Genomic DNA, 24406 nt, shown 5'->3' on the forward strand with positions numbered 1-24406 from the left:
GAAAGAACTGCTTGTTTATCCCATTCTCCAGCCTGGTGATTGAGATACCCTCTCTCTTTCTTTTCCAGTTCTAGCTGGAAAGAGTCTAGGGAAGGAATAACGTGAAATTAATAAGGAGTAAAGTTACAGAGAATCTTCCACATTAAGAATAACTAAACAAATTATTGTTTTTCAATCCAGAAAAGGAGACAACTAAGGGAGAAAATGAAACAGTTCTGTAAAGTCATGATGGCTTCGAGAAAATGTACAGAGGTGATTTGATCATTCTCTCTTCAAATATAAAAAAGCTAGTAGGGATCAGATTGAAAACGACAGAAGGGGATAGTTCATTGGAGAGTGGACAGTTGAACCACAGAGATCTTAGGAAAAGTTACTGTAAAAATGTACACGTCTTCAAAGATAAACAGCTGTCTCTGTACAGAAATCCATTCAGGATAATTAAATACATAGAAACGACATTCAGCTGAAGAATTCACTGAGTTTGAGTGGTCAGAATGATGGGAAACATTTGAAAAGAATCAGATATGCTCATCCTGTTGTTACATCCCTCCTAAGCAGCCACTTATGACTACACCTGGGCACAAGGCACCAGCCGTGTGGCCTGACCAGGAGAGTAGTTCTTCCAAAACTGGAAACAGACTCTCCAAACCCAGAACAAAGGCCTCAACAAACTGTCACAATTTCTACAGAAAACACTGAGCATTTGTTCCAAATTCAGCAACAGAACTTCAAATTCTCCCTCTAGGAACTTCTCTGGAGTGCTGGCTTATTTTTATGTAGTACAGAGCCACTTGGTTTTGAGCTACAAAGCTAGTTAGGTATCACTGCTGAGATTTTGTTCTCATGCTATGAATCTCTGACATGATGACTGTGAAAATGCACTGCAGGGGAACACTGCAGTATTCTAAAATATTAAATATTGATCCCTGGACTCTACCAGTTTTTTTCCCCTTCTGTGATATATGTACTATCTTTTCTGCTCACCTATTTGATTACGCATACTGTAGGAAGGACTTGACATCAGTGCTTCAGCTATTTCATCAAAAAGTATTGCTGAAAGAAACCCTTAAAAAATGGAAACCGTTATCTGTTATTAATTCCTTTAGAACACTACACAGAGCAAACCCACAAATTAGGGCATGCTTTCAGAGAAGCAGTCAGTGTGCCCAGCAACACCTCACCAATCAAAGGCAAGTAATCCATCAGTAAGTTATCCTCTCCTGATTCAAACAGACCTGTGTGACTTTGTGATGATTAAGAAAGTCACAAGGTTTCACCAGCTTTCTCTTCTGCTTCTTATATCAGTTTCAGGTTTCGTACTTGGGCAATTTCCAAATACACCCATGTATGGGTGATTTTGCCTGGTCCAAGTCAGCAACCGACACGTAGGGCGGGTCATCTACTGATGAACAATACGGATCATGGTGTTTCCAGTCTCATGCTGTGTGGCAGGACAATGTCGGGCTACAGTGATCCATCATACCTGACTTCAGCTTTGTGGTCCTAGCTTTTACCCTGGGAATCGGTTCATCTTCCCTAAGTGACACACATCCCAAACCAGAGACATTTCAATGTTGCCCATAAGTCCATCAAAATTTGCTCAAGCAGTTTTTAAATCATATTCACTCCTGGGTCTTCATGCTGCAGTTCCTTTATTCATTAACTATAGATGCAGCTGGAAGCAGCTCCCCCTTATGTCACCACTGGAGTTAGGGTACTCACTGTGCTCACTCTCAGCATTCATCACACAATCATGGCATGAGATTGGGAAAAAGACCAAGCAGCAATTTGAATGTTAAACTTCAATATGCTCAGTGACTGCCATAGCTCTTGGGCTATAATCCCAGGTTTCAGTTGGCCAATAATTATTTTTATATGGAAGAATAGCTTCAGCAGGAAAGCTCATCACAGACTTACAACAGTGGTTAGCTCCCTGTCTACCATTTTGCAACAGTAAATGAGAAACATGCAAGTAGTCTCGATTTTTCAGTTGCACAGTGGGAGTGTTTGAAATCTCAAATATTTTCATAGTTTTCTTTTCAGGTCCATTTGCACATTCATGAAGACAGCAATCCAGCTCACAAGCCGTACTTACAGCCTAGCATTATCAAATAGCCCCTCTGGGAAATCTGATCTATTGCTTGCGAAGATGAGAGACCGCAACAGTCTGTTCTGTCTAGTGAGACCACAAATGCTGTATCTACCTTAAGTCACCAAATGCAACTCAAGTCTTTATCTGCAATTCTCCTGTTTCTTCCATTCTGGTTATCTCCTCAGCAAACATAATGTGCAATTGTCCTGAATTATGTGCCAGTTGTTCAGTGTGGAAGGAGCACTAGAATAAAGCCAATGAGACCACATAATATATATCCTGAGGAAAGACAGGCAAGTAAGCTCACAGGAATTGCCACTGACTTCTCCCACAGAGGTGGTTCTGAACGTTGTTTCTATTCTAGCATGTATCTTTAATATATTTTGTTTGTGATATGTACATAGAGAAATTAAAGTCAGCTTTAGAAATAAACCACTGGCCTTGGTCATCATTTGGGCAAGGTAAAACATTTAGTTTCACAATAGTCCTGAAATGCATTTACAAAACCTCATCACATCTAATGCCTTCAAATTCAGAAGCAATTCTCTGTTGTGGTTTTCCACATAAGGGACAGTAAAACCAAGAGAAATTTCTTCATTAATACTGTCCCATGCTGTTAAAATACCAGAACAAATATTATCAAGAAAGATGAAAAGGTGACAATTTTACAGTTCTAGAAATCTGAACATTTAAACATAACGTCCAGTAAGAAAGGATTGGGAAAACAGTGTGACTAATTAGGCCCTAATGACTAAATTAAGTGGAAAGATTTGGTAATAAACTGCATACAGAGACACTCTGTTAACCTCTTTTTTGAACCACCATCAGTTAACGTGCCCCACTGAATTCTATATACACAAACACATCCTATACATACTGCATCATAAAGGGGCAACCTGAGCTGTTCTCAAACAACTCAACGGGAACTGGGAGTCATTTCTGCCATTAGCAAGAGAGACAGGATCCTGCTTATCAACTTGCAGCTTTACAAAGACAGCTCCCCAGTCCACAAATTACAAGGCAATACTGAAATGGAAACCAAGGTATATTTTTTGTTCAATCTTCCTGACAAAACCTTACGTTATGTGCTGTTAAATGTGTCGTAAATGATGTATTATAGAAATTAGTTGAAACACCTCATGTCAAGTCCTCCCTGCAGCTTATGTTCTGATAGGTAAGCAAAAAAGACAGTCTTTGTTTGTTTTTGTACCACGTGAACAAAGAAAGACCAGGTACGCTTGAAAAATCAACTCAAAAATGTTTTTAGAAAGTCATACAGAGTAGCACAAGACATTAGTGATGATGATGACAATAATTAGCATCCAGACATGCGTAGCCAATACCGTATTTCCTCAACTAGTAATGACATTACACCACACTAGAAGCAAAAGAGTGGATTGTACAAATATTTTGTTTTGCTTCAGTTATATTTCTCTCAGTTACTTGTTTTTTGTGTCTTCCTTTTTTTCTTATACTCCTAAAATACTGTAAAGGAAACCGCATCTCCCAAAAAATCCACTGTAAAAATAGTCTTTGGGCTCTTTCAGTATTCCATTCTCATGGTAAGAATGATTAAGTTTAAAAAGGAGCAGAAGCGATTCCTTTCTCCTTGCCCATCTTACTACCAGAATCAAACAAGAGGATGAAGGGAGGTCACATACTTCCCCTTCAGCCCTCTTCCCTTCCAGCATCCTCCCTCCTCCAGCTGGCCAGGACAAGAGCCTCTGCAGTGCTCTCCCATTTAATCCTTGCTCTCAGTGGGGCTGCACAGATGTGACTAATTGCAATTTAGCAAACACTTCTAGTCTGCCCAGGGACCAGGCTCCAGCTTGCTCTACATCCACTGTGTCAGCTCTGTAGGGGAGAAAAAAAAAACATCAGCATGTTTCCTTTGCAGCTCAGGACTGATGGGGCACAAAGAGCAGATCCATCAAGACTGATACGTGGTAGCTTTTGAGAGCAAAATGAAGGATTATGAAATCACCTGTAATAGTTCTTCCCTTTCTGGTCTGAATTCCTAGGAGGTGTTTTCCTCTCTTCCTAAAGCCATCATCCTCCCTGTTATGCCTCAGCTGTTAATGTCACTATCTTTTGAAAGAGGTCATGCTAATGGCAAGCTTGCTTTGGGCATATTGCTTCAAGCTCATGAATATGCATGTTGTTTCCCCATTCATTTGTTTCTCTATTTGCTTTGGAGTTGCCTCGATGGAACCTGCACTGCTTTTCTGTGTTAAGACCCTTGGCTGGCATTTCTCAGCTCACTGCCTCTCGTTTTTTTATCGGGGATGGAAACAGGAGCCAATGTTGCAAAAGTCAGTTAATAGCACCCCGGGTGACATTTGGTGCCCAGCTGAATGGATTTCTTGGCCTCCTCACCCTCACTGCTGAGAGACGTTCTTTCTACTTGCTCTCAAGTTGACTGTTTACACTGCAGATTTTAGGGCAAGTAACATCTCTCTATTTGTCAAGCACCTGCCCCAGGGGAGTACAGCCCCTCATTGTGCTTCTACAAAAAAATAACACCACCTGGGTTACCCTAAGTCTCTCTCTAAATATTTCTTCCACTTGAAAGTGCTATTTCCAGCAGGGGAGGAGAAAGCAACTTTGACTCAAATACCAAATTCTCAGTGTGATAAGAAAAAGTGATTCAGCTGTCTTCTTTTATTTTTGGCTTCGTGATTCAGGAGCAGCTCATTGTTCGGATAACACAGTCTGTCATAACTGGGAAGTTTGGTGAGGGGGAGGAGTAAAAGCATTTATATAATATTCAGAGGTCACTGTACATTAATATCTCTCCCCAGATAGACCACTCACAACATGATCCTCTGCAACAGCCTCTTTTCATCCAAGGTTATTTTAAGGTGGAAGACTTGGACATATTGTTTTCCTCGAAGCACCTACAGGGACAGACAGGCTGCAGGTCATGACAAGGTAGATCTGCTTCCTACTAAGTCCTTCCTAGCAGATGTGCAAATAGACATGCAACTTTCATCATTCCTCCACACAAACAAGAGTTTCTTCTCAGCAGACATCCATTAGAAAATCAGGGAACACACCCTGAAGCACGTGAGAGGAACGGGCCATGAGCAAGACATCGAGCCTGTCTAACTAAGGAGTGAGGCTGGACTGATTACATAAATTTAGTGGCCTCTTGTGGAGGGCTACAGTATTAAAATCAGACAAACGAGTACAAATGCCTTTTTGAGCAGATGGGACTCTAAGACACTGCTAAGCCAGTGCATGAAAACTATTACAGTTTAATTGAGCCTGGTTTGAATCCACCTTCAACACTGTGTCCAAGTTATTTCCAACTCTTTAACTCCCCACTGCACTTGTTGCGTAGAAAAGCAGCAGTACGCTGGATAAGTTTTACAACAAACAATTCCTCTGCTGGATCTGTTGGAATTTTTCATGAGATAAAATATTTAAATATGGAACTGTTTTTTAACACAGTATAGTTCGTTATATTACTGGCAGCACTAGTTTTGACAGGATCCACAAAAGGAAGCATACAGTAAGTTACAGCAGCTGAACAGAGCAAGCGGTACAGGGGTCACTAACCTCTGTCATGACGCAAAGGACTGCACACAAGTTCTTTGGAAATGGCAACAGAGCAGGGCTGACAGGCGAGCAGGAGCTGAGAGTCCTGGCAACTTGGCAGGGCCCTTCAGCGCACCCTGAGGGTCATTCACAGAAGGGCCAAGAAGGGTGGTCAGTAGTATCTTTAAGAGGCAACCTCTTCCAGTTCACTCTGTGTACTGGCACGTGCCTCATTTGATGCAACACAGAATCCACCTCATAGCCACCGGCTGAGGCTCTTGACCTCCGCCTAGACCAACTGCTGCACAGACTTGGCTTATTAACTACACATTCTCCAACAGGCACAGTAGCAAAGATGCAACGTCATCTAAAAATCCATCACACACTACAATACAGTGAACAGCTGCAAAACAGAACAGTGAGTACAGAAATAGCCGTGCTGAGAGCCAAAGTGGCCATCTGTGGAGGAGCTAACAGCATAAATCTGAGAGCACACACCAAAGTGCTTTGAATTTTTCTCAAAACTACCTTGCTTACTTGTTTTCAGCACCTCAAAGTAGACAAAATCCATCTCAGCTAGCTCTGAAAAGTGGTAGTTATTGCATGTAAAAAGTAAAACTGGCTACTTGGAGATTAGTGTGTGCAGCTTTGCTCTTGTTAAAAACAATGGAAAAATACCTCGAGCTCTGTGATTGTCACATCATAGTCATCTGCAACCTAAAAATGCAGTCAGTTCTCATAGCACAATGCAAGTCACTTCATCAACCAAAGAGGAGGACAGATGAGAGAGCATGCCACAAAAAGATTTTGACTCACAGTGGCTAATTTCTGAACATCTTCATCAGATGCTCCCAGAGAAGCAAGTCCTATCTCTTGTGAAAACTGTGCAAACTTGGGATCAGCGAGCAGAGGCACATGTCCCAAGAGTTCATGGCACGTATCCCTAAGGGAATGGAAATGAAAAGAGAGTCATTACAGAAACCAATGCCATAATCATTCCAGAACTAATTTAACATAAGCCATTTTACATGGGTCTGACCTCTACTTTAAAAGCCTTAACATGAAATACACTCTTTTACAGCGTAGTAGTTCTTCCCTGTGTATGCTTCTGTACAAACCTACACATTTGCTTCTATTAAATGGGTTACATGTCATTTAACCCTACCCGTTCCATGATTTCCCCATCAATTTCAGATTGAGTGGGAGGGCCTGATCACGGCTGTCTTCCAGGCTTAGTATCATGAAGACTGAACTGCCCAAAGGAAAGCCAGATGTCCCACAAGTGCAGTTTTCAGCAGTTCTCACCACGTGAATCAAGTTCAAAATCCAGAACATTCCCCTCTTCCTCTTCTCCGTTCCCCTTTCTGCACCTGGATACAGCTCCACAACCAACCATTTTGCATCCTGCCACTAGAAATTCAGAGCAATATTTACAGAGGTTTCCGTGTGCTTAATTTCTCATTTAGACTCAAGTTCCTATTGCAATTACTGAGTACTTCTGTCATGCAATCCAGTTTTCACCAAGCAGATTTCAGAAAAACAGAGAACCCGAATCGTGTCAGAAAGAACTGCTGTCCACACCTGTAAGTGCATTATTAGTCATGACAAAGCGCAGACAGAAGTGTACAAAAAACTGCTAACCAACCTAACAAAAGTGCACATGCATCATCTACAAAAGCTCTCAAACAATTCTGAAAGTTTGGGTGCATTTGTTCACAGAAAATAATGGACTTGGTAGTAAAGTTCACTTTAAAAATCGGATCTGACATTTCCTTTGCTTTTGTCTCTTCAAAGGCATTTCTCTCTTTCTTTTTCCTAAGCTGTAAACAAATGTTTTAAAGGCAGTGAGAAAACATCAAGTTTTCCGCCTTCTATCCACAATCATCCCATTTGTCTTTTATAAACTATTTTTGTTTGAAAAGACACAGAACCTGACACTTCAGATAAATCACAAACAGAAAAACAACGCTCTATATAATTTAAAGTCTCCTTACTCGGTATTGTTCACCAAGAAGCCTGAGCCAACTGTGTCTGTGGAGATAGCAGTAGATAGTAGTTTCTGAATGCATATAATGAAGATTAGCATTTTTGGCATTCCTAGTCTGCCTCATCAAAAGATTATCAAATATAGTCCCAGTACTGGATGGTTACATACAAGTCTCTCTTCTCAGCCCAGATGGCCTCACTGACAGATGCTTAGCAACATCTGACCATGTTATATTCTCACTTTTTGGTGAGGCAAGCACCTCTCTGAAGTTGTGCATGACAAGACTGAGCCAATTTCTTATATGAGTAATTCATTCAACTGTAGAGAGGAATTACCAAATCTTATGTCTCTTCCTTCCTAGACATACATAGAATAATAGAATAGTTTCAGTTGGAAGAGACCTTGAAGACCATCGAGTCCAGCCTTTGCCCCAGCCCTATCAACCTACTAAACCATTCCCCCCAATATAACATCCACCCGTCTCTTAAACACCTCCAGGGACGGTGACTCAACCACCTCCCTGGGCAGCCTGTTCCAATGGCTGAAAACCCTTTCAGTACAGAAATTCTTCCTAATATCTAACCTGAACCTCCCCTGGCACAATTTAAATCCATTTCCCCTCATCCTATCACTCTCCACTAGGGAGAACAGACCACTTCCCACCTCTCTACAAACTCCCTTCAGGTAGTTGTAGAGAGTGAGGAGGTCTCCCCTCAATCTCCTCTTCTCCAGGCTAAACAGCCCCAGATCTCTCAGCCTCTCCTCGTCAGATTTGTGTTCTAAACCCTTTACCAGCTTGGTAGCCCACCTCCGTACCTTCTCCAGCACCTCAATGTCCCTCTTGCAGTGAGGGGCCCAAAACTGGATGCAGTACTCAAGGTGAGGCCTCTGAGTAGAGGGACAAGATCACCTCCCTACTCCTGCTCACTATACTATTCCTGATAACAGGCCAGGATACCACTGACCTTCTTGGCCACCTGGGCACAATGCTGGCTCATGTTCAGCCGGCTGCCCATAACACCCCCAGGGGCCTCTGTGCCTGGCAGCTCTCCAGCCACTTCTCCCCAAGCAGGGGAGGTAAACAGATACTATTGTGCCTGACATGATAAAACAAACATGGTCCATGGCCACTGACTGGAGATTCAGACGTAGCATTATAGGCCAAGTGGTCAAGTTTACTGTCCGCCAGTATATTGATCAACACCCATGAAGCATGCTTGATATGTACAGCTGGCCAGCAACAGTATCAAACATCACACATAAGGAAAATTGTTTGCTTTTGTTTTCCACTGCCTGGTAAACCTTGTCCTTCTTCCTGAAAGTAAGATCTTTCCTCTCTTGTTTCTACACCATTGCATGACCTTTCCGAGCCTGAGAAATTACTGATTTCTTCAAAAGCTTCTCTTTTATGATCTCCACACCCCTTTGGTGATGCTATGAGTCCTGCAAGATGATCAAAGTTCCCCACCACGAGACGTCCAGTTCAGATAGTACTTTCTTCCCCGCTGGAGCTCACAATTGAAAAATCAGCTGGCTCTGCATGGTACCCATCTCTTTGTTCAGGAGATGGTTTGCATCACTTGAGTGGATAATCATCAAAGGTTAATACTCTAATTAATTCCATTTCTGTCACAACAATTTCTTCTGTCATCTCCTGCAAGATTTAGCTCCTTAATGAAAGAAAGGACAGCAGGGAAATGGAGTTTGCAGTCTGACAGATACACCCAGAGAATTCTCAGCACCAAACAACTTGCTAGAGGTACCTGACTCCTCCAGCCATCACCTTCCCACATAGAAATGGGCCACAAAGCCCATTCTCTGGAGGTCCAGAGCTCTAATTGTCATCTTCACTGGAGAAATCAAAAGTGATTGCTGTGCACTTCACCTATGCCACACTTTATCAGTCCACACATATTTAACTTCTCATCGGTAGCTCAAATAACAAGAGCAAAGAAGACAAGAGAGGGACTGGCTGCAAGTTCCTGGCTTCAGGTAAGCACATTTGTCTCCAAGCAGGCTTCTACAGCAGAGTCACTATTACTGGTACATAAGCAAGTGTCTACATGTCTGTTTTCCTCTGCTGATGCCACAACACCAAAAAACAAATAAGCAAGGAGGTGTTATTCCTGGTTCTGCACTGGGACACAGGTGTCACTTCCACCCTTACAGACAAAATGAGAACAGACAAAGACTTGTCTCTCCTGGCAAGAGGAGGAGGGCGAGAAGGCAGAAGATATTTCTCTCATGCCTTTAGCTTGTAAGTCCTTCCATTAAAACTATGCAAAGCTGTATTTTGAACGTGCAGTTATAAAGAGGGGAATTTGAAGCAAAAAGCATATGAATAACAAATAAGAGAAACCTTCCAGGCAGAACCATGAACTAGCATTTGGGATTGTCATTGGAGTCTCTGAGATTCCCCTGCCAGTCTGGCCCTTTATAGATAGGCCAAACAATATAATTCTTTGCTTAACTACCAAGGCTTGATTCTTTTGTTTTATTTTATCCAGAAAATAATTAAGTTCCTTTAATTTATTCACACACATTGCTCGGAGAAAATAAGATTTTTGTAATGCACTTTTCATAGCAAAAGATTTTTCTTGCAGTAAATTAGTTAGCAGAACAGAGGAAATCTATATAGCTCTGTGAATGTAGTACAAACATAATGAAACTCAGGAAGAAATGTTTTAAAATGCTATAGTAGTGATACAGATCAAACCAAATGAAGTCTCTAATTGGTATCTAGCTCTATAGCCTCCTGTTAAATCTGATGGAAAGTCCACTGAAGTCAAAGGCAGTCTCTTACCAGGTTTTGTCATTGAAATGCAACATTCACCAAGCCAGGGACCTGCAGCAACCCTCATTATGGTCCCATCTATCAACAGCAGATCTCAGGGTACTGCAGCTGCTGCAGAAGATAAAGAGCTGGCCCCGCTCAAGCCAATTTAGTTTTGCCACTAATTTCAAAAAAGGACAGGATTTCACTCTACATTCCTGGTAACACTGTATGTTTTTACGAAAAAAATATTAAAGACATTTTTTAAGGGATTTGCAAAATTCTCCTGTGGAGTTCCTGATAGTCAGTACACATTATTAAATTTATGTGAACAAGTAGGTCTGCAAGAAGAGAGTAACATCAATAGAAAATGACAATTCCTCTGTTAGTCATATTTAAAGGTCTTAAGGCCATAAACTGGATTTTTAGTTCAGCCCAAAAAAGGAATAAAAATCTTCATTCTAACTAAACTTTTAGTAATACACAGTGACCTTCCAGACACTACGACCAGAAAGGTCACAAAAAAAAGTAGTTGCTGTTACTACTAAGGATTAGCCATGATACACTGTGTTATTCTGAATGGAAGCAGCATCCTGAAGACTACAGCAGTCTCAAATATACAAATCAATGAACCACAGAATATCAGCAAAAACACAGATGCGCTTAATTGTTTCCAGGAATATGTTTCTTCCTTTGTTCCTGTTGGACCATCAATAGATGAAAATGTTCTTCTAGATTGTATTCATAGAATCACAGAATCATAGAATGGTTTGAGCTGGAAGGGATCTTAAAGATCATCTAGTTCCAACCCCTCTGCCACAGGCAGGTTGTTCAAAGCCCCATCCAGCCTGGCCTTGAACACTGCCAGGGAGGGGGCATCCAACAACTTTTCTGGGCAACCTGTTCCAGTGTCTCACCACCCTCACCATATTAAGTTAATAAATATCATCATTCTTCTGCTAACCATTGGCAGCTGCTGAAGTGTGAAACACTGGCTTCGCACAGAAGAGGAAATCATTGATGCAAAACTAGGTACTTCATGAGTATAATTTCTTTTTTTTAAAATATCTACAGATATTTTTAGATAGATCAGCAGAGGTCTAGCATCATATATCCAAGCCCTTCTTTCACAATTTTATGCTGTAGCAATTTGCCTACAAATTTAAGAGATTAAAATTCTAATTACAGAGGTTGAAGTGAGTAAATTCCTTCAGGGATTACCACCTCTTTCCCAAAAGAAACACACACACGAAGCTAGCTTCATAGCATTTCAGCAAATACTTTGCCCAGTACACAGGCTGAGGAAAAGACTAAGCAGATAAGTGTATAACAGCACCACCTGGTGACTCCCGCCAGAATAATGCTAGAGTATTTTTAGATACAGCTTAACATGGGGCTCCATTAATCGTTTTATATCCAAAAATATTACTGTATGTTTTTGGCAGTCTATTCATGAAATCTAAGTTAGGCACAGATCCAAATGTTTACAGGACTGGAGCTGAATGTATATGTATGACACTTGGTGTAAATTTGGGCAAAAATAAATTACACTCAAATAGTCCAGGCTGACTAAACAAGAGCTACGATTTCATGCTAAGCACCCGATGTCTGACTCACTGTGAAAATGTTGCTCCTGTGGTTACAAGATCAGCGGATGCCTCGGGTAAAATTACCTCCATATTATCTAACTGCACAAAGCACACCATGCCAGCTGAGAGGCGTCCCTGCCCATGACAGGGAGGTTGGATTAAATGATCTCTAAGGTCCCTTCCAGCCTAGGCCATTCTATGATTCTATGACTCTATGATTCCATGACATATATAATACAAGGTAAGAACTACAATCACTTCGATCTCTTTTTTCCCCCCACATTTCATCAAGAGGCCAAATGCCAAAATATTTCATCCAAACTCATAATATTCTGTTTTGGAAAAGCTGCAGTGCTGTCCCATCAAAGTCATAATTGAAGGGTCTCTTATTTCTGCGTTGTTCCCCGTTAACAGGCTTCATATCTAATATCTCGTCTGGGTGAGAGAATAAGTGCCTCATGACTTGCTTGTTTTGTGTTATAGGAGAGAATTCAAGTTCAGCTGTGGAGTCTGACCCAGAAAAGATATATGGGAACACGAGAAGACCAAATTATGATTCTAAACCAAATCTTTTTATGGGATTCAGGCTTTTTTTTCAAACTTTTTTCCCTAGTCGTTCAGCAGAAAATAAAATCTTAGACACTTTTTCAAAATGTTTAGTTGAAAACTCCCATTTTCCACTGAAATATAATCTAGATGATAGAAATTTTTGACCCACCACATAAATAACCCATTTATTTAAGACTTTGTAAAAAGGTCCAGAAGAAGCCTTTGACTTAAATTCCGGCTCACCAATGCCAAGGTTTTTATCATCAACAGTGTGAGTAGACTTTTACAGTTGTAGGAAAGTTCCTCTTTTCAATTGTAGCATATACAAGTTGGTCTTTTAAAAACCTTAGCGAGCATATTTTTTCAGTGCTAAAGCAAATGCAGGAACTTACGGTTCTGGTGTGTAGAGAGGATCTGAGCCATGACGTATGTACTGAGTACAGTGAAAAACTCTATATGCTAAGCCAGCTAAAAAATCCCGAGGAGATAGGTATCCAGCAACTGGTCTCACTGTGAAGCCAGACCTTTCTGAATTGAAGGAGAGAATAAAAGATCATATTACATATATATATCAGTTTATGAGGACAGGTAATGATCTGCTGTTAATCATTCTACCAGAAGCATTATATGGAGAATCTCATCTGAAAATAACCACATACCATCTCCACTTATTATGTACAAGAACTATTCTGTAGTGCTAGCATATGTTTAAGGAAAACAGCTTCACGTATTTTAAAGTTGGTTCAAACACCTTTGAAAAACACATTTCTCTCCCAAATTCATTCTTTACTCTTTCCAAGTGCTTACAGGAGAATGTTCCAAGTTTTGCTTCAACAGACCCCACTACTGCTCTGTTTAGTCTGAAAACGTATTTCTGAAAGAAGTGTGAGGATTTGAGTCTCTAGTTAGGGAGAGAGAACCTGTACACTTTGGCATCATTCCTTAGAGACCATGATGCAATATATGAAAGACACAGAAGGACACAACCAAATTCAAAGAGTGATGAGTCAGTTATTAGTAAATGCAGGTGCTCACAAACAGCAGGGACTGAGGAAAGTAAGCCTTTTGTTACAAATTTTGTATTTCTCTTAGCTAAAGGTTTTCCATACCTATCTGGGACAAGATGTTTTGCTAATTTTTCTCCTAACACTTAAGAGCACATAGTGTTTTCTTCCAAACAGCTGGCTTTATCATATTTTATTTACTGAGCTCCTGGAGCTCCTGAGCAAGAGAATTAAGGAACCTTAAGGAGAAACAAAAATCTTAAATGAACTCTTTGTTGGCTTTCCCTCTAGAGTTAAAAACAGCAGGTTCATGTCTGCCACTTCTTCCATATGGGATACATTTCCATTACAGATGAAAATTAAGGGTATTTTCAAACTTAAATATGTAATAAACTGATTCCTTAAAAAATAACATGAAGAAGAAGTACCAGATCACCCACTGATTTATTTCAATTTTTTTTCAAATATAATGACTAGCTTCATGAGGTCTTGAGCACTCAAGAGAGCCTCATACTCATCAGGCTGTACTATGATGTGCCAAACCCACTCTCTCTTTACATTCAGTTCTTTCGGCATTTTATTTCCTCTTTTAGCTGCCTGGATATTTAGGGGATACCCACTGCAGTTATCAGAAGTCCCACCCTGTGGCAATGAGAATAGAGCTAACTGTTCTTTCTTTTCCTTGCACTGAAGGACTTTTATTCCTGTGCAAGATTACATGATGTGATACATGTTCAGCTGCTTAATTCCTCTCTACTTCATACGTGCAGATAAAACTTAAAACTGTCTTGACTCAGCAATCACTCTGACATGGAGAATGATAAAGCCAGAATGATACTTGAGGCTAAACCAAAGTGCCCTGACAACACTGGGAGTCTGTTATTCAATTTGCTTTGCATTTCATACTAATGAAAAAGAGTGTTTTCATGAAACTGCACCTATGGACAAAACAAACATGAATCTTACCTTTAAGAAAAATAGAAACATCTTCCAACTGAGGTACATTATCCTCTCTGTATCCGCAGTACTTGGTCAGCAGAGGAAAGTTTTTTAAATATTCACGACAAGCATGGGTGGGATAGAGTTTACTGAGTTCCCTAAATACCACCCCCCATGTTTTAATCTCTTCAGCTGTGTACTCCACTCTGGGAATAGGCTGTCCACTGTAAAAATAATACAAAATATATTTGAATACAGCCAGCTTCTAGATAGACTGTAGATGGCAAAATTTCTGTGCCAAGTACAATTTAAGTACAAGGCGGAGACTATTAAAATTATTAAAAACTATTTTAAAATAACAGCTAGATGCTTTTTTCTTAGAATGACTTCTTGATGTTATGCTGTACATATTATATTCATTTCTTAAGAATTGTATTTATTATTAAGCAATAAGATTATTTCTTAATCCATCATAGTAGAAAGGTGGATTTCTTATATACCAAAGTAATACTTCTGCATTTATTGCCACTGATGCCTTTGCAAGTGGTTAGCTGAAGATCCTGATGCAGTCTAACTTGCAGATTCAGTGAGACCATGAGCAGTAACATTCTTTAAAATATGTAATACCTACACAGCATCACTACCTAGCATTTTACAAAGTGAAGATTAGGCAATTACATACATGTTTAGCAATGTATGGATCCAGTACAGGTGCAGCTATGTTTGGAACCCCAGATTCATGCAGGACTACATCATGAAGAAGCTGAGATCAGAGCCAACAGCCCAGCCTAACCAAAACTATGGCTCTAAAAGCCTCCTCTCCCTTACACAGACGTACAGAAATTGCAAAGCAAAAGCCTTCTGAGGCACCTGCTAACCTCTCTCTGACATTCAAAATTTGCCTTGAGTGGTCACAGCTAATTCAAAACTGACTGACAGTGTGAAGGGTGTGCCAGGCTCCTTCCAATTTGTGCTGCCTTTTATTTAGCTGTAAGGAATTTCCCAAGTGACGATCATGGGCCATTAATTCCCCCTAGAAACTTAATAATTTTCCTCTGGATTTAAAGTTCACAATCTACAGCACGTAATCTGCGCAATCTGCCTTCTCCTCGGGTATCCTCTTTTCACTGCACTGTAACAAAGTAAGAGACTGGCAAAGGGATTTGCGGGATCCTCCTCCATCCCCTGCATCAGTTCCTCTCTCCCACTGCCCAGTGCTGCAGCTTCCCCAGTATCGCCAACAGCTGATGAATGGGTGTAACTGGGCTCGGGGAACCCCACAGCAGCAGCAGAATTGCAGCGCTCGGCTTTCGCTGGGGGTTATCTCTGCTTCTCGGTTGTTGCCCGTTTCATAACCCTGCCCCCACCACACGAGGTAACAAGGACCGTGCCCTCACGTCACCTGCGACTGCTGCTGTGCAGCCCCCACATGCATCAGATCATCTGCCTTCCATTCACTGTGGTTGTCCCCTCATCTGTATTGAAAACTCACCATTTAATCCCCTTGCCTTTCACTATATCAAAGGATTTGTTCCATGGCAGCTACCTGTCAGTCAAAGGCTACTTTGTATGAGGGACTCACACTTATTAAGGACTTGCTGAACATCCAATACATCCGCTAGCTCCCCTTCGGCCACTCTTGTGCGGACATGACAAGAATTGCAACGCATTTAGTGAAGCGCTTCTCATCGACAGAAGCTGCACTGTGTCCATGCCCATTCTGCAGCGGGAGCCAGTCCTTCAGGAATAGTATCTGTCCTCACCTTTACACTTTATCACCCTTAAGGTGCCTGCCAGCTCATGGAAAGCACAACACAGCTATTCTAAATTGTACCATACGTGACAGATACAAGCAGGTTGCTGCTCCATCACCTTGGGGTTACCAGAATATTGTGCCATTTTTCTAAGAAGTCTTGTTCCTTAGACGTGACCTCTACTACAGATATGGCCAGGATGGGTCAGCACTGGCCCAACAAAGAGGAAGAAATGTTTGTACCAGAGGAAAAACCCGGGTTTCCATTCAGCCTGTCACTAGCAAGGTATAAACACAATCAAGGATCTGAAGCTTGGTCACTGCTCACTAAAAGGTTTATAACTTGGTTATTGTTTCAATTAATTCATCAGTACTGAAGTAAGGTTCAGTGAACACTGATTCCTTAATAGGATTTATGCCTGGGAGAGCTGATCTTATTTCCAGCTGATCATGATATTGCTTTCTTTATCAAGAGGATCAAGGCAGCTGGACTTGAGGAAGGACCTCTGCCTTTCTCACTCAGCGCTGCAAATCTCATTTTTCTCACATTCTTATTTCAACAAGCAAGACCCATTTTGTGCTCAAACTTTTCCATAAATCATGGAAATCGGCAGCCTGCATAGCCACTTTCTTTGTCACTAAGATGACTCTACAAGCTAACCTAACCGGAATTTTTATTTCCCCTTATTAAAATAGGGTCTTCCAATTTTGCCATGGACATGAGCTATCAACTCATGTTATTAATTCCCTGTTAAGTATCATATTTTTCCTCCAGATTTAATTTTCTCAACACTTTTTCAATCTCTAATCAGTCTCAAAGGACTAATTAGCAAGATTAACACATTTTCAACATCTTTAGCATAGAAGCTAAGTGAAGGAGGAAGGAAATTTTTTTTGGCCCATTTATTTGATACAGCTGATCTTCACTGCTGTGTTCTCTTAACATGTCTTTCCCTTTAACATCCAACAGCAGCAAATATCTGCTCCTCCAAGTTCACTTCTTAGTATTTTTCTCTCTCTCTCCACTACAAAGGCCCTCTTTTATGTTCAAGCAAAGCAGAGCATCTACCACTATAGAAGAGCAGCAATTCATAAAGGAAATGCTGATCCAGGATTTTCAAATCAACAATTTTTTTACGGAGACAATTCCTTGCAGCCCAATCTCTTTGTTGTTTTTTTTAAGGAAACAAGTGTGTTGTTGTTTGGTTTTACACTGGAAAATGAAAAGTAGAAACACATCAAGCCTCACTGTGATTATGAAGGTCACTTAGCTGGAAGACACTAAGATGTTCAAGACAATGCTCTGAATTTATGCCTAAGGGAAGCAGTTCTTAGAACAGAGCTGTTCTTTTTGTACAAATAATAGCCATTAGACCACAGAAGAGAGTGTGATGAGACCGCAATGTAGTGTCAAGACACGTGTATCAATTCTGAGCTCCCTGGCGTGGGAAGCAGAAACACTTTAGCCGTAGCAGCACAAAGTCGTCCCTGAGCTGATTTGCCTTTCCTCAGCTTGTCTTAGGCTGAGCTGTGGGATGCTGAAGGTAAATGTCTCCCTGAGCTGTCTCTACAGGCACATCCCTGAGGCTGATTTAAACACTGCGGGAGACCTGAGGGGTATGAGCAAGATTTTGCCACATCTTAGTGCCCAAAGCACTGACCCTCCAGCCTTTTTGTGGTCCCTGACTAAAAGTATTTGAAGCATCTTGGTTTCCCTCTGCTTGTAATAATAGGAAAAGACTGAAATCTTTTACAGGTTTGAAAAGATCAGTGGGATGAAGGAGTACTTCTAGGCAGTTTTGCTAAAGTACAAGATCTGGCTTCCAAAAAACCACCTGTTTGGGTTATTTGCTTTTTGTAACATGCCTGCAGAAATGATTCTCGAGCGTTCAAAATCAAAGAATGAAAAGATTTTTTCTTTCCTTTCCTCACCTGTTTTGCTGGGAATATACAGAATTATTCTACGAGATTTTTGCGAAAAGATGTTTCTCACTGGTTTCAGGGTGAGGAAAAAAACATCTGTCTAGCAGAAGACCAACCACTGCTTAGTGAGCCAGCTGCACGATCTTTCCAGCACTTAGGCAGCTGAGAGGGAGAAGGGAGGAAGATATTTCCAGCAACTGAGCAGCTGTGAAATGCATGGCACTACTGCTACTGTCACGGGTAAATGGAGAACTATCCAACCTACCAAAAGAGCTTTAGGAGCACACACAGTCTGCCCTCACCCACAAGTACCTACTTGACATTTCACACCGCAATAAATGCAAGAAGCATGAACTCTACTGCAAACATTAGAACAAAAGAAAAAAATTAATAAATCAATTAGTAAACAAACAATAACAAACTAATGTCTCAATTTACATTTGAAATCTGGCTAAATTTAGGACTAACCTGGTCAGCCTCGGAAACTTCTCTATGAACCAGCACCCTGCTGCAAGCAAGCAGCAGCTCAGTGTGCTGGATGAATGTCAGCAGCACTCAGCTAAACACATGCCACCATGGGCAGAAAAAAGGGGAACCAACACCAGCACTTAGACATTTATTAGACTGGCGATAGTTTTAACAACAGGAATGGGACGAAAGTAAAGGAGAACTGTAATCAGGATTATATGGTCACAAAGCAGAGGTAATCCTTCTATTCCCCCAGCCCTCTGCAGCCTGTATAGTAGCATTATATTAAAAACAAGAGAACAGAAATGAAAAACTTAAAAAATCCGTGTTTTGCTTCCTGACATGACGTGCCTTCTACAAAGGAAGAAAAAATGTTGTGTTTTATACTCTTTTAACAGCATAGGTAAACATATTAAAAGAGAAAAATTAAAAACCTAAAGTGTGGTAAAATGGAAAAGAACATGAAATTAGTATATTATTTCCCTTGAAAATTAAGGCTTAGGTCTGTTGCAAATAAAACCCAGAATGCAACTAGAATTAGTTGAATGCTTCTGTGATTAAAAAAATGCAACAGAGTAGGTATTTGTAGGTAGCACAGAAAGTCTGCTAACTTCCAGGGACAACAGCAAATATAAAATACTGACCTGTCATGGGAAAAAAAAAATCAAAATGAGAAAACATATGCAGTGTATTTGTACACATGTATCAACTCCATGAAGTACAGAGAAATCCACTGACTGAATTTTCAGAAATTTAGACCTGCATTGGCAAAGTTGATAAATGGCATTTTGAAGCTTCCAGTATGGTAAGCACATGAAAAGAAAATAATAATGTTGTTTTTCAGTCAGCTTGTCCAACTACATAGGGATGCTTGATACAAGTGATTCAGCAGTGCACCAGTTTGCCATTAAGACATGCAAGCATTTGTAAAAGAGTTTCTTAGAAGTTTAAGCATTTATGAATCAAATGCTGAAGATAGAGTGCTTACCTTTCAAACGCTTTACTTGCCTCTATCTGTACCGAAAATGTAACAGGATTTCAAGTATCAGGTGTGCCATTTATAGCCTACACTAGACTAGTTGAAGTTTAAAGGATGACTTTGTCTACCGTTAAACTTCATCCTGCAGAATTAAGTAGAGCATGAATTCTAGCTAGTCAGCATCATGGGGAAGAATTATGCCAATACTTACTATTTATAGCTCATGGCAACATCCACAAAGTACTTTCTTCTCTGCCGATAGACATTGTCTTTAAATCCCTTAAGCAAGGAAGAAGAGAGTAATTTACAATGACAGAAAATTAGCTGTAAGAATTATAAAATAAATCATTCAACTGTTTATTTAGTACTTAATTATATTGTATTTTGATTAAAATGGACTGCAAGAAAAGATAAGTACTTCTTCCCTTTTTTCCCCACCAAGGGCCCACAGGAGTTTTCAAGACAGGTTTGTGCATAGGAACAGTCATTCATCCAAGATGTTGAAAAAGGAAAACATTTGCAACATCATTTTGTTTCACTTAGGTCTTCCTTAACCTGATCGGTGATCTACACACCGCAGAACAATTGACCTACCCTTAACACATCTTTCTTCACTAGAGGAAGGAAGCACCCAGAGCTCATACACAACTCATTTTGAAGACGCTACTTCAAGAGTTGCCATCTTAACCAAGACATCAGGGACTGAGCCATCTGCCTCCAGCAGCAAACGTGCAAATTGCTTCAGTCTGACTTCGAGAGGAAGGGCTCTGCCTCGTGGGCTACAGCAGGCTCATACCTTTTCCATATTAAGCACAAAGGAGCCTTGTAACACATGCACACCAGTCAGTTACAGCCCCTTCCGCTATTCAAAACTGAAACAAGATCACTTCTATAGCTACAAAAGGTGTAGATGCTTCAGATTTTGGACCAAAAGAAGTTTTCTACTTTCAAGGCAGAATTGCCAACCTCTTAAAGATTCAAAAGGGTAAATAGCTATCTAAGTTTCCTTAGAATGCCCAGAAAGAGCATTTAAGTTTTGCTTAGAGCTGAAAAGTAAAATGCATTTTTTTCCTTACTGCTCACATACAAGAAAAGCAAGTCACTAGAGGGAATGAAAAGATAACATCATTTGATTTGAAATACTTGTATGAGCTTGCAGAAAACTCAGAGGGCATTTTACTGCCCCATAACCAAAGCTGCGCCACTGGGGCACAGTAAGGAAGGACGTTAGAGGACTGCAGAAAACCTTCAAGCCCCCACTCTTGGACAGAAAAGCTTTCAAAAAGTTGCTGTAATCTGAGGAAGCCTCCCCGTCTACTTAATAACTTTTGACACAAGCATTGAGTTACTCAGCTGCAGATCGTTCAGGAGTCGAAAAGCGAGGGAAGACAGCACAAGGGATTTAAAAACCTGTGACGTGTGGCGAAACTGAGACTGAAACCACTAGGCAATGTGGAGTGGGTTAGGGTTACACCGCTGTGGTGCTACACTAGCTCTGCAACAGGCTAATTCTCTTCGGTCCTCTGGCACCTACAGGCTGCTGCAAAGGAACAGGACAGGTGCCAGAAGTGGCCTTTGAAAGGCCAGTCACAGATTTTACGGGTTCTTTCCCCCATCTCTAGTACTTAGCATGCTGCATAGGCTAACAAATGGTGTGTAAATTATGAGAGTTCCCCAAGTGTAAAATATGTATTCATGTAATGCAAATATCTTTTTTCATTGCCTGTAAAACTGAAGGCAGATTTTCAGCAGAGCACTGAGTATTGAATGAAGGCACCAGCTCAGGACATAAAACAGTATCAAATGGCCCGTCACAGTCATCAACTCAAGGCTAGAATGAGCTGCTACTACAGCCTCTGTTAATGGCTGAAGGTAATCAACAGACCTTTCCATTCTGAGAAAATGTGATGTAAATCCTAGCTTCTCATGAAGAAGTACATTGCAGGAACCAGAATCCAGGAATATGCTCCACAACTGTGGACCCACAGTGTGGGCAGTGCTCACACACAGTAGCAATGGCTGGGAACCAAGAGAGGCGATGACAATTATCACGGCTGATGATTAAGAAATGGACAGAGTGTGAAGGGGTGTCCTTTAAGAGCAGCCAAGAGCAGTGGAAAGCTTATGGGAAGGAATTAGAGACCGAGGCAACAACGGGAATCTTGTGGTTGGCATCTACTACAGGCTGCCTGATCAAGGGAAGCCTATTGATGAAGCATTCTTATTTCAGCTACAGGAGACATCGTGCTCACAGGATCTCATCTTGTCCAATCACCCCAACATCTGCTGCAAAAATAACAGAGCGACCTGTAGGCAATCCAGGAGATTCCTGGAGTGCCTCATTAAAGACAGGAAACAGACACCTCTACCCAAGGGGATGTTACACTGAACCTGAGGGTCACCAATGCAAGTGAGCTCACCAGCGATGTCGAGACTGGAGGCAGCCTGGGCTGCAGTGATCACACACTGGTGGAGTTCACGCTCCCAAGGGACACAAGTCTGACAAGGAGCACAGTCAGCACCCTGAATTTTATGAAAGCAAACTTCCAGCTCTTCAAGGAGTTAGTCAATAGGAGCCCCTGGGAAATGGTCCTCAGGGACAAGGGAGCAGAACAGAGCTTGCAGATCTTTAAGGACACTTTCCAGAGAGCACAAGAAAAGCCAGGCAAGGAAGGGAAAAGACGAGCATGGCTGAGTCAAGACTGGTCAGACTAAAAGGCAAGAAAGAACTGCACAGGCAGTGGAAGCAGGGACAGGTATCCTGGGAAGAGTATAGGGACGCTGCCTGGTCATGTAGGGATGGGGTCAGTTGCAGCTGGAGCTGAAGTTAGCAAGGGATGCAAAGAATAACAAGAAGGGTTTCTGTAAGTGTATCATTCTGAAAGTGGAGTTTAAAGAAAGCATTACTTTCCCAATGAGCACGAATGGCAAGCTAGTAACAACAGATGAGGAGAAAGCTGACGCTCTCAACAACTTTTTTGCCTTGGTCATGGGCAACCTCTCTCCTCACACCTTAGAAGTTGAAGGACAACAAACGGGGACCAGGGGGGCAAACTCCCTCCCACTGTAAGTGAAGATAAGATTCATGACCACCTGAGGAACGTGAATGTATCCAAGTCTATGGGACCTGATGAGATGCATCCTGAGGGACTGCCTGATGTACTTGTCAAGCCACTCTCCATGATATTTGAAAAGTCATGGCAGTCAGGTGAGGTCCCTGGAGACTAGAAGAAGGGAAACATTAAATCCATTTTTAGAAAGGGTAGAAAGGAAGATCCTGGGAACTACCAAATAGTCAGCCTCACCTCTGTGCCTGGGAAGATCATGGAACAGACCCTCCTAGGGGCTCTGCGAAGGAGGACAAGAAAGTGATTCAAGATGTTCAGCACGGCTTTACGAAGGGCAGGTCATGCCTGACCAACCTAGTGGCTTTCTGTGATGGAGAGATTACATCAGTGGACAAGGGAAGAGGAGCAAATGTCATCTAACTGGACTCCTGTAAGGCCTTTGATAGGGTCCTCCACATCACCCTTCTCTCTAAGTTGGAGACATGGATTTGATGAGTGGACTGTTCGGTGGATAAGGAATTGGCTCTATGGTCACATCCAGAGGGTAGAGGTCAACAGTTCGACGTCCAGATGGACATGGGTGTCTAGTGGTGTCCCTCAGAGGTCTGTACTGGGACCAGTGCTGTTTAATATCTTCATCAATGATATAGACAGTGAGTCTATATTGCACCCTCAGCAAGTTTGCAGATGACACCAAGCAGAGCGGTGCAGTCGACATGCCAGAGGGACAAGATGTCCCCTGGAAGGACTTGGACAAGTTGGAGAAGTGGGTCCATGTGAACCTCACAAGGTTCAACAACGCCAAGTGCAAGGTCCTGCACCTGGGCTGGGGCAATCCTCATTATCAATACAGGCTGAGGGATGAAGTGATAGACAGCAGCCCTGCAGAAAAAGACCTGGGAGCACTGGTGAATGAAAAGCTGGACATGAGCCACCAATACACATTCACAGCCCAGAAGGCCAATCGCATCCTGGGCTGCATAAAAAGAAGCGTGACCAGCAGATCAAGGGAGGTGATTCTGTCCCTCCGCTCTGCTCTGGTGAGACTTCACCTAGAGCCCTCATCACAAAAAGGGCATGGACCTGCTGGAGCGAGTCCAGAGGAGGCTACAAAAGTGATCAAAGGGCTGGAGCGCCTCTCCTACAAGGACAGTCTGAGAGAATTGGGACTGTTTAGCCTGGAGAAGAGAAGGCTCCAGGAAGACCTCATTGCAGCCTTCCAGTACCTGAAGGGGGTCTGCAGGAAAGCTGGGGAGGGACTGCTTACAAGAGTGTGTAGCGATAGGATGAGAGCTTTACTATGTAAACTAGAGAGGGTAGATTTAGATTAGACATTAGGAAGTTCTTTACTATGAAGGTGGTGAGACACTGGAACAGGTTGCCCAGAGAGAGGTGTTGGAAGCTCCATCCCTGGAGACATTCAGGGTCAGGCTTGATGTGGCTCTAAGCAACCTGATCTAGTTAAAGATGACCCTGCTCACTGCAGGAGGATTGGACTAGATGACCTTTAAAGGTCCCTTCCAAGCCACACAGGCAGGTGACACCACGGACAGCGAAGAAGGGCTGCCAGGGGACATCATGACAATGTCCATCTCCTTGTGTGCACAGGCATGAGGGTCTGTGACTAAGCTCACACCACAGCACAGCTGTTGTAGGAGCTGTGGAGCAGACAGGACAGAAGATGGTCTGAGTGCCATTTCTGCACTGATACTGAGCCCAAAACCCAGGGCCACCAGGAATGC

The 24406-nt window shown here is 41.8% G+C and overlaps 1 protein-coding gene across 1 annotated transcript in view; it reads right to left on the reverse strand.

The window, feature by feature from the left end:
- Positions 1-24406, reverse strand: part of TPH2 (tryptophan hydroxylase 2) — a gene marked incomplete at its 5' end in the record, with an annotated part of 50765 nt that overhangs the window by 22525 nt on the left and 3834 nt on the right. The window contains 4 exons of the mRNA XM_009871635.1: positions 6449-6575; positions 12923-13058; positions 14501-14697; positions 19808-19875. Coding sequence (XP_009869937.1) covers positions 6449-6575; positions 12923-13058; positions 14501-14697; positions 19808-19875 — 528 coding nt within the window. The remainder of the gene's footprint in view (positions 1-6448; positions 6576-12922; positions 13059-14500; positions 14698-19807; positions 19876-24406) is intronic.

The sequence above is a fragment of the Apaloderma vittatum genome, unplaced genomic scaffold (genome assembly GCF_000703405.1).
Source record: "Apaloderma vittatum isolate BGI_N311 unplaced genomic scaffold, ASM70340v1 scaffold2896, whole genome shotgun sequence".
NCBI classification, from domain to species: domain Eukaryota; kingdom Metazoa; phylum Chordata; class Aves; order Trogoniformes; family Trogonidae; genus Apaloderma; species Apaloderma vittatum.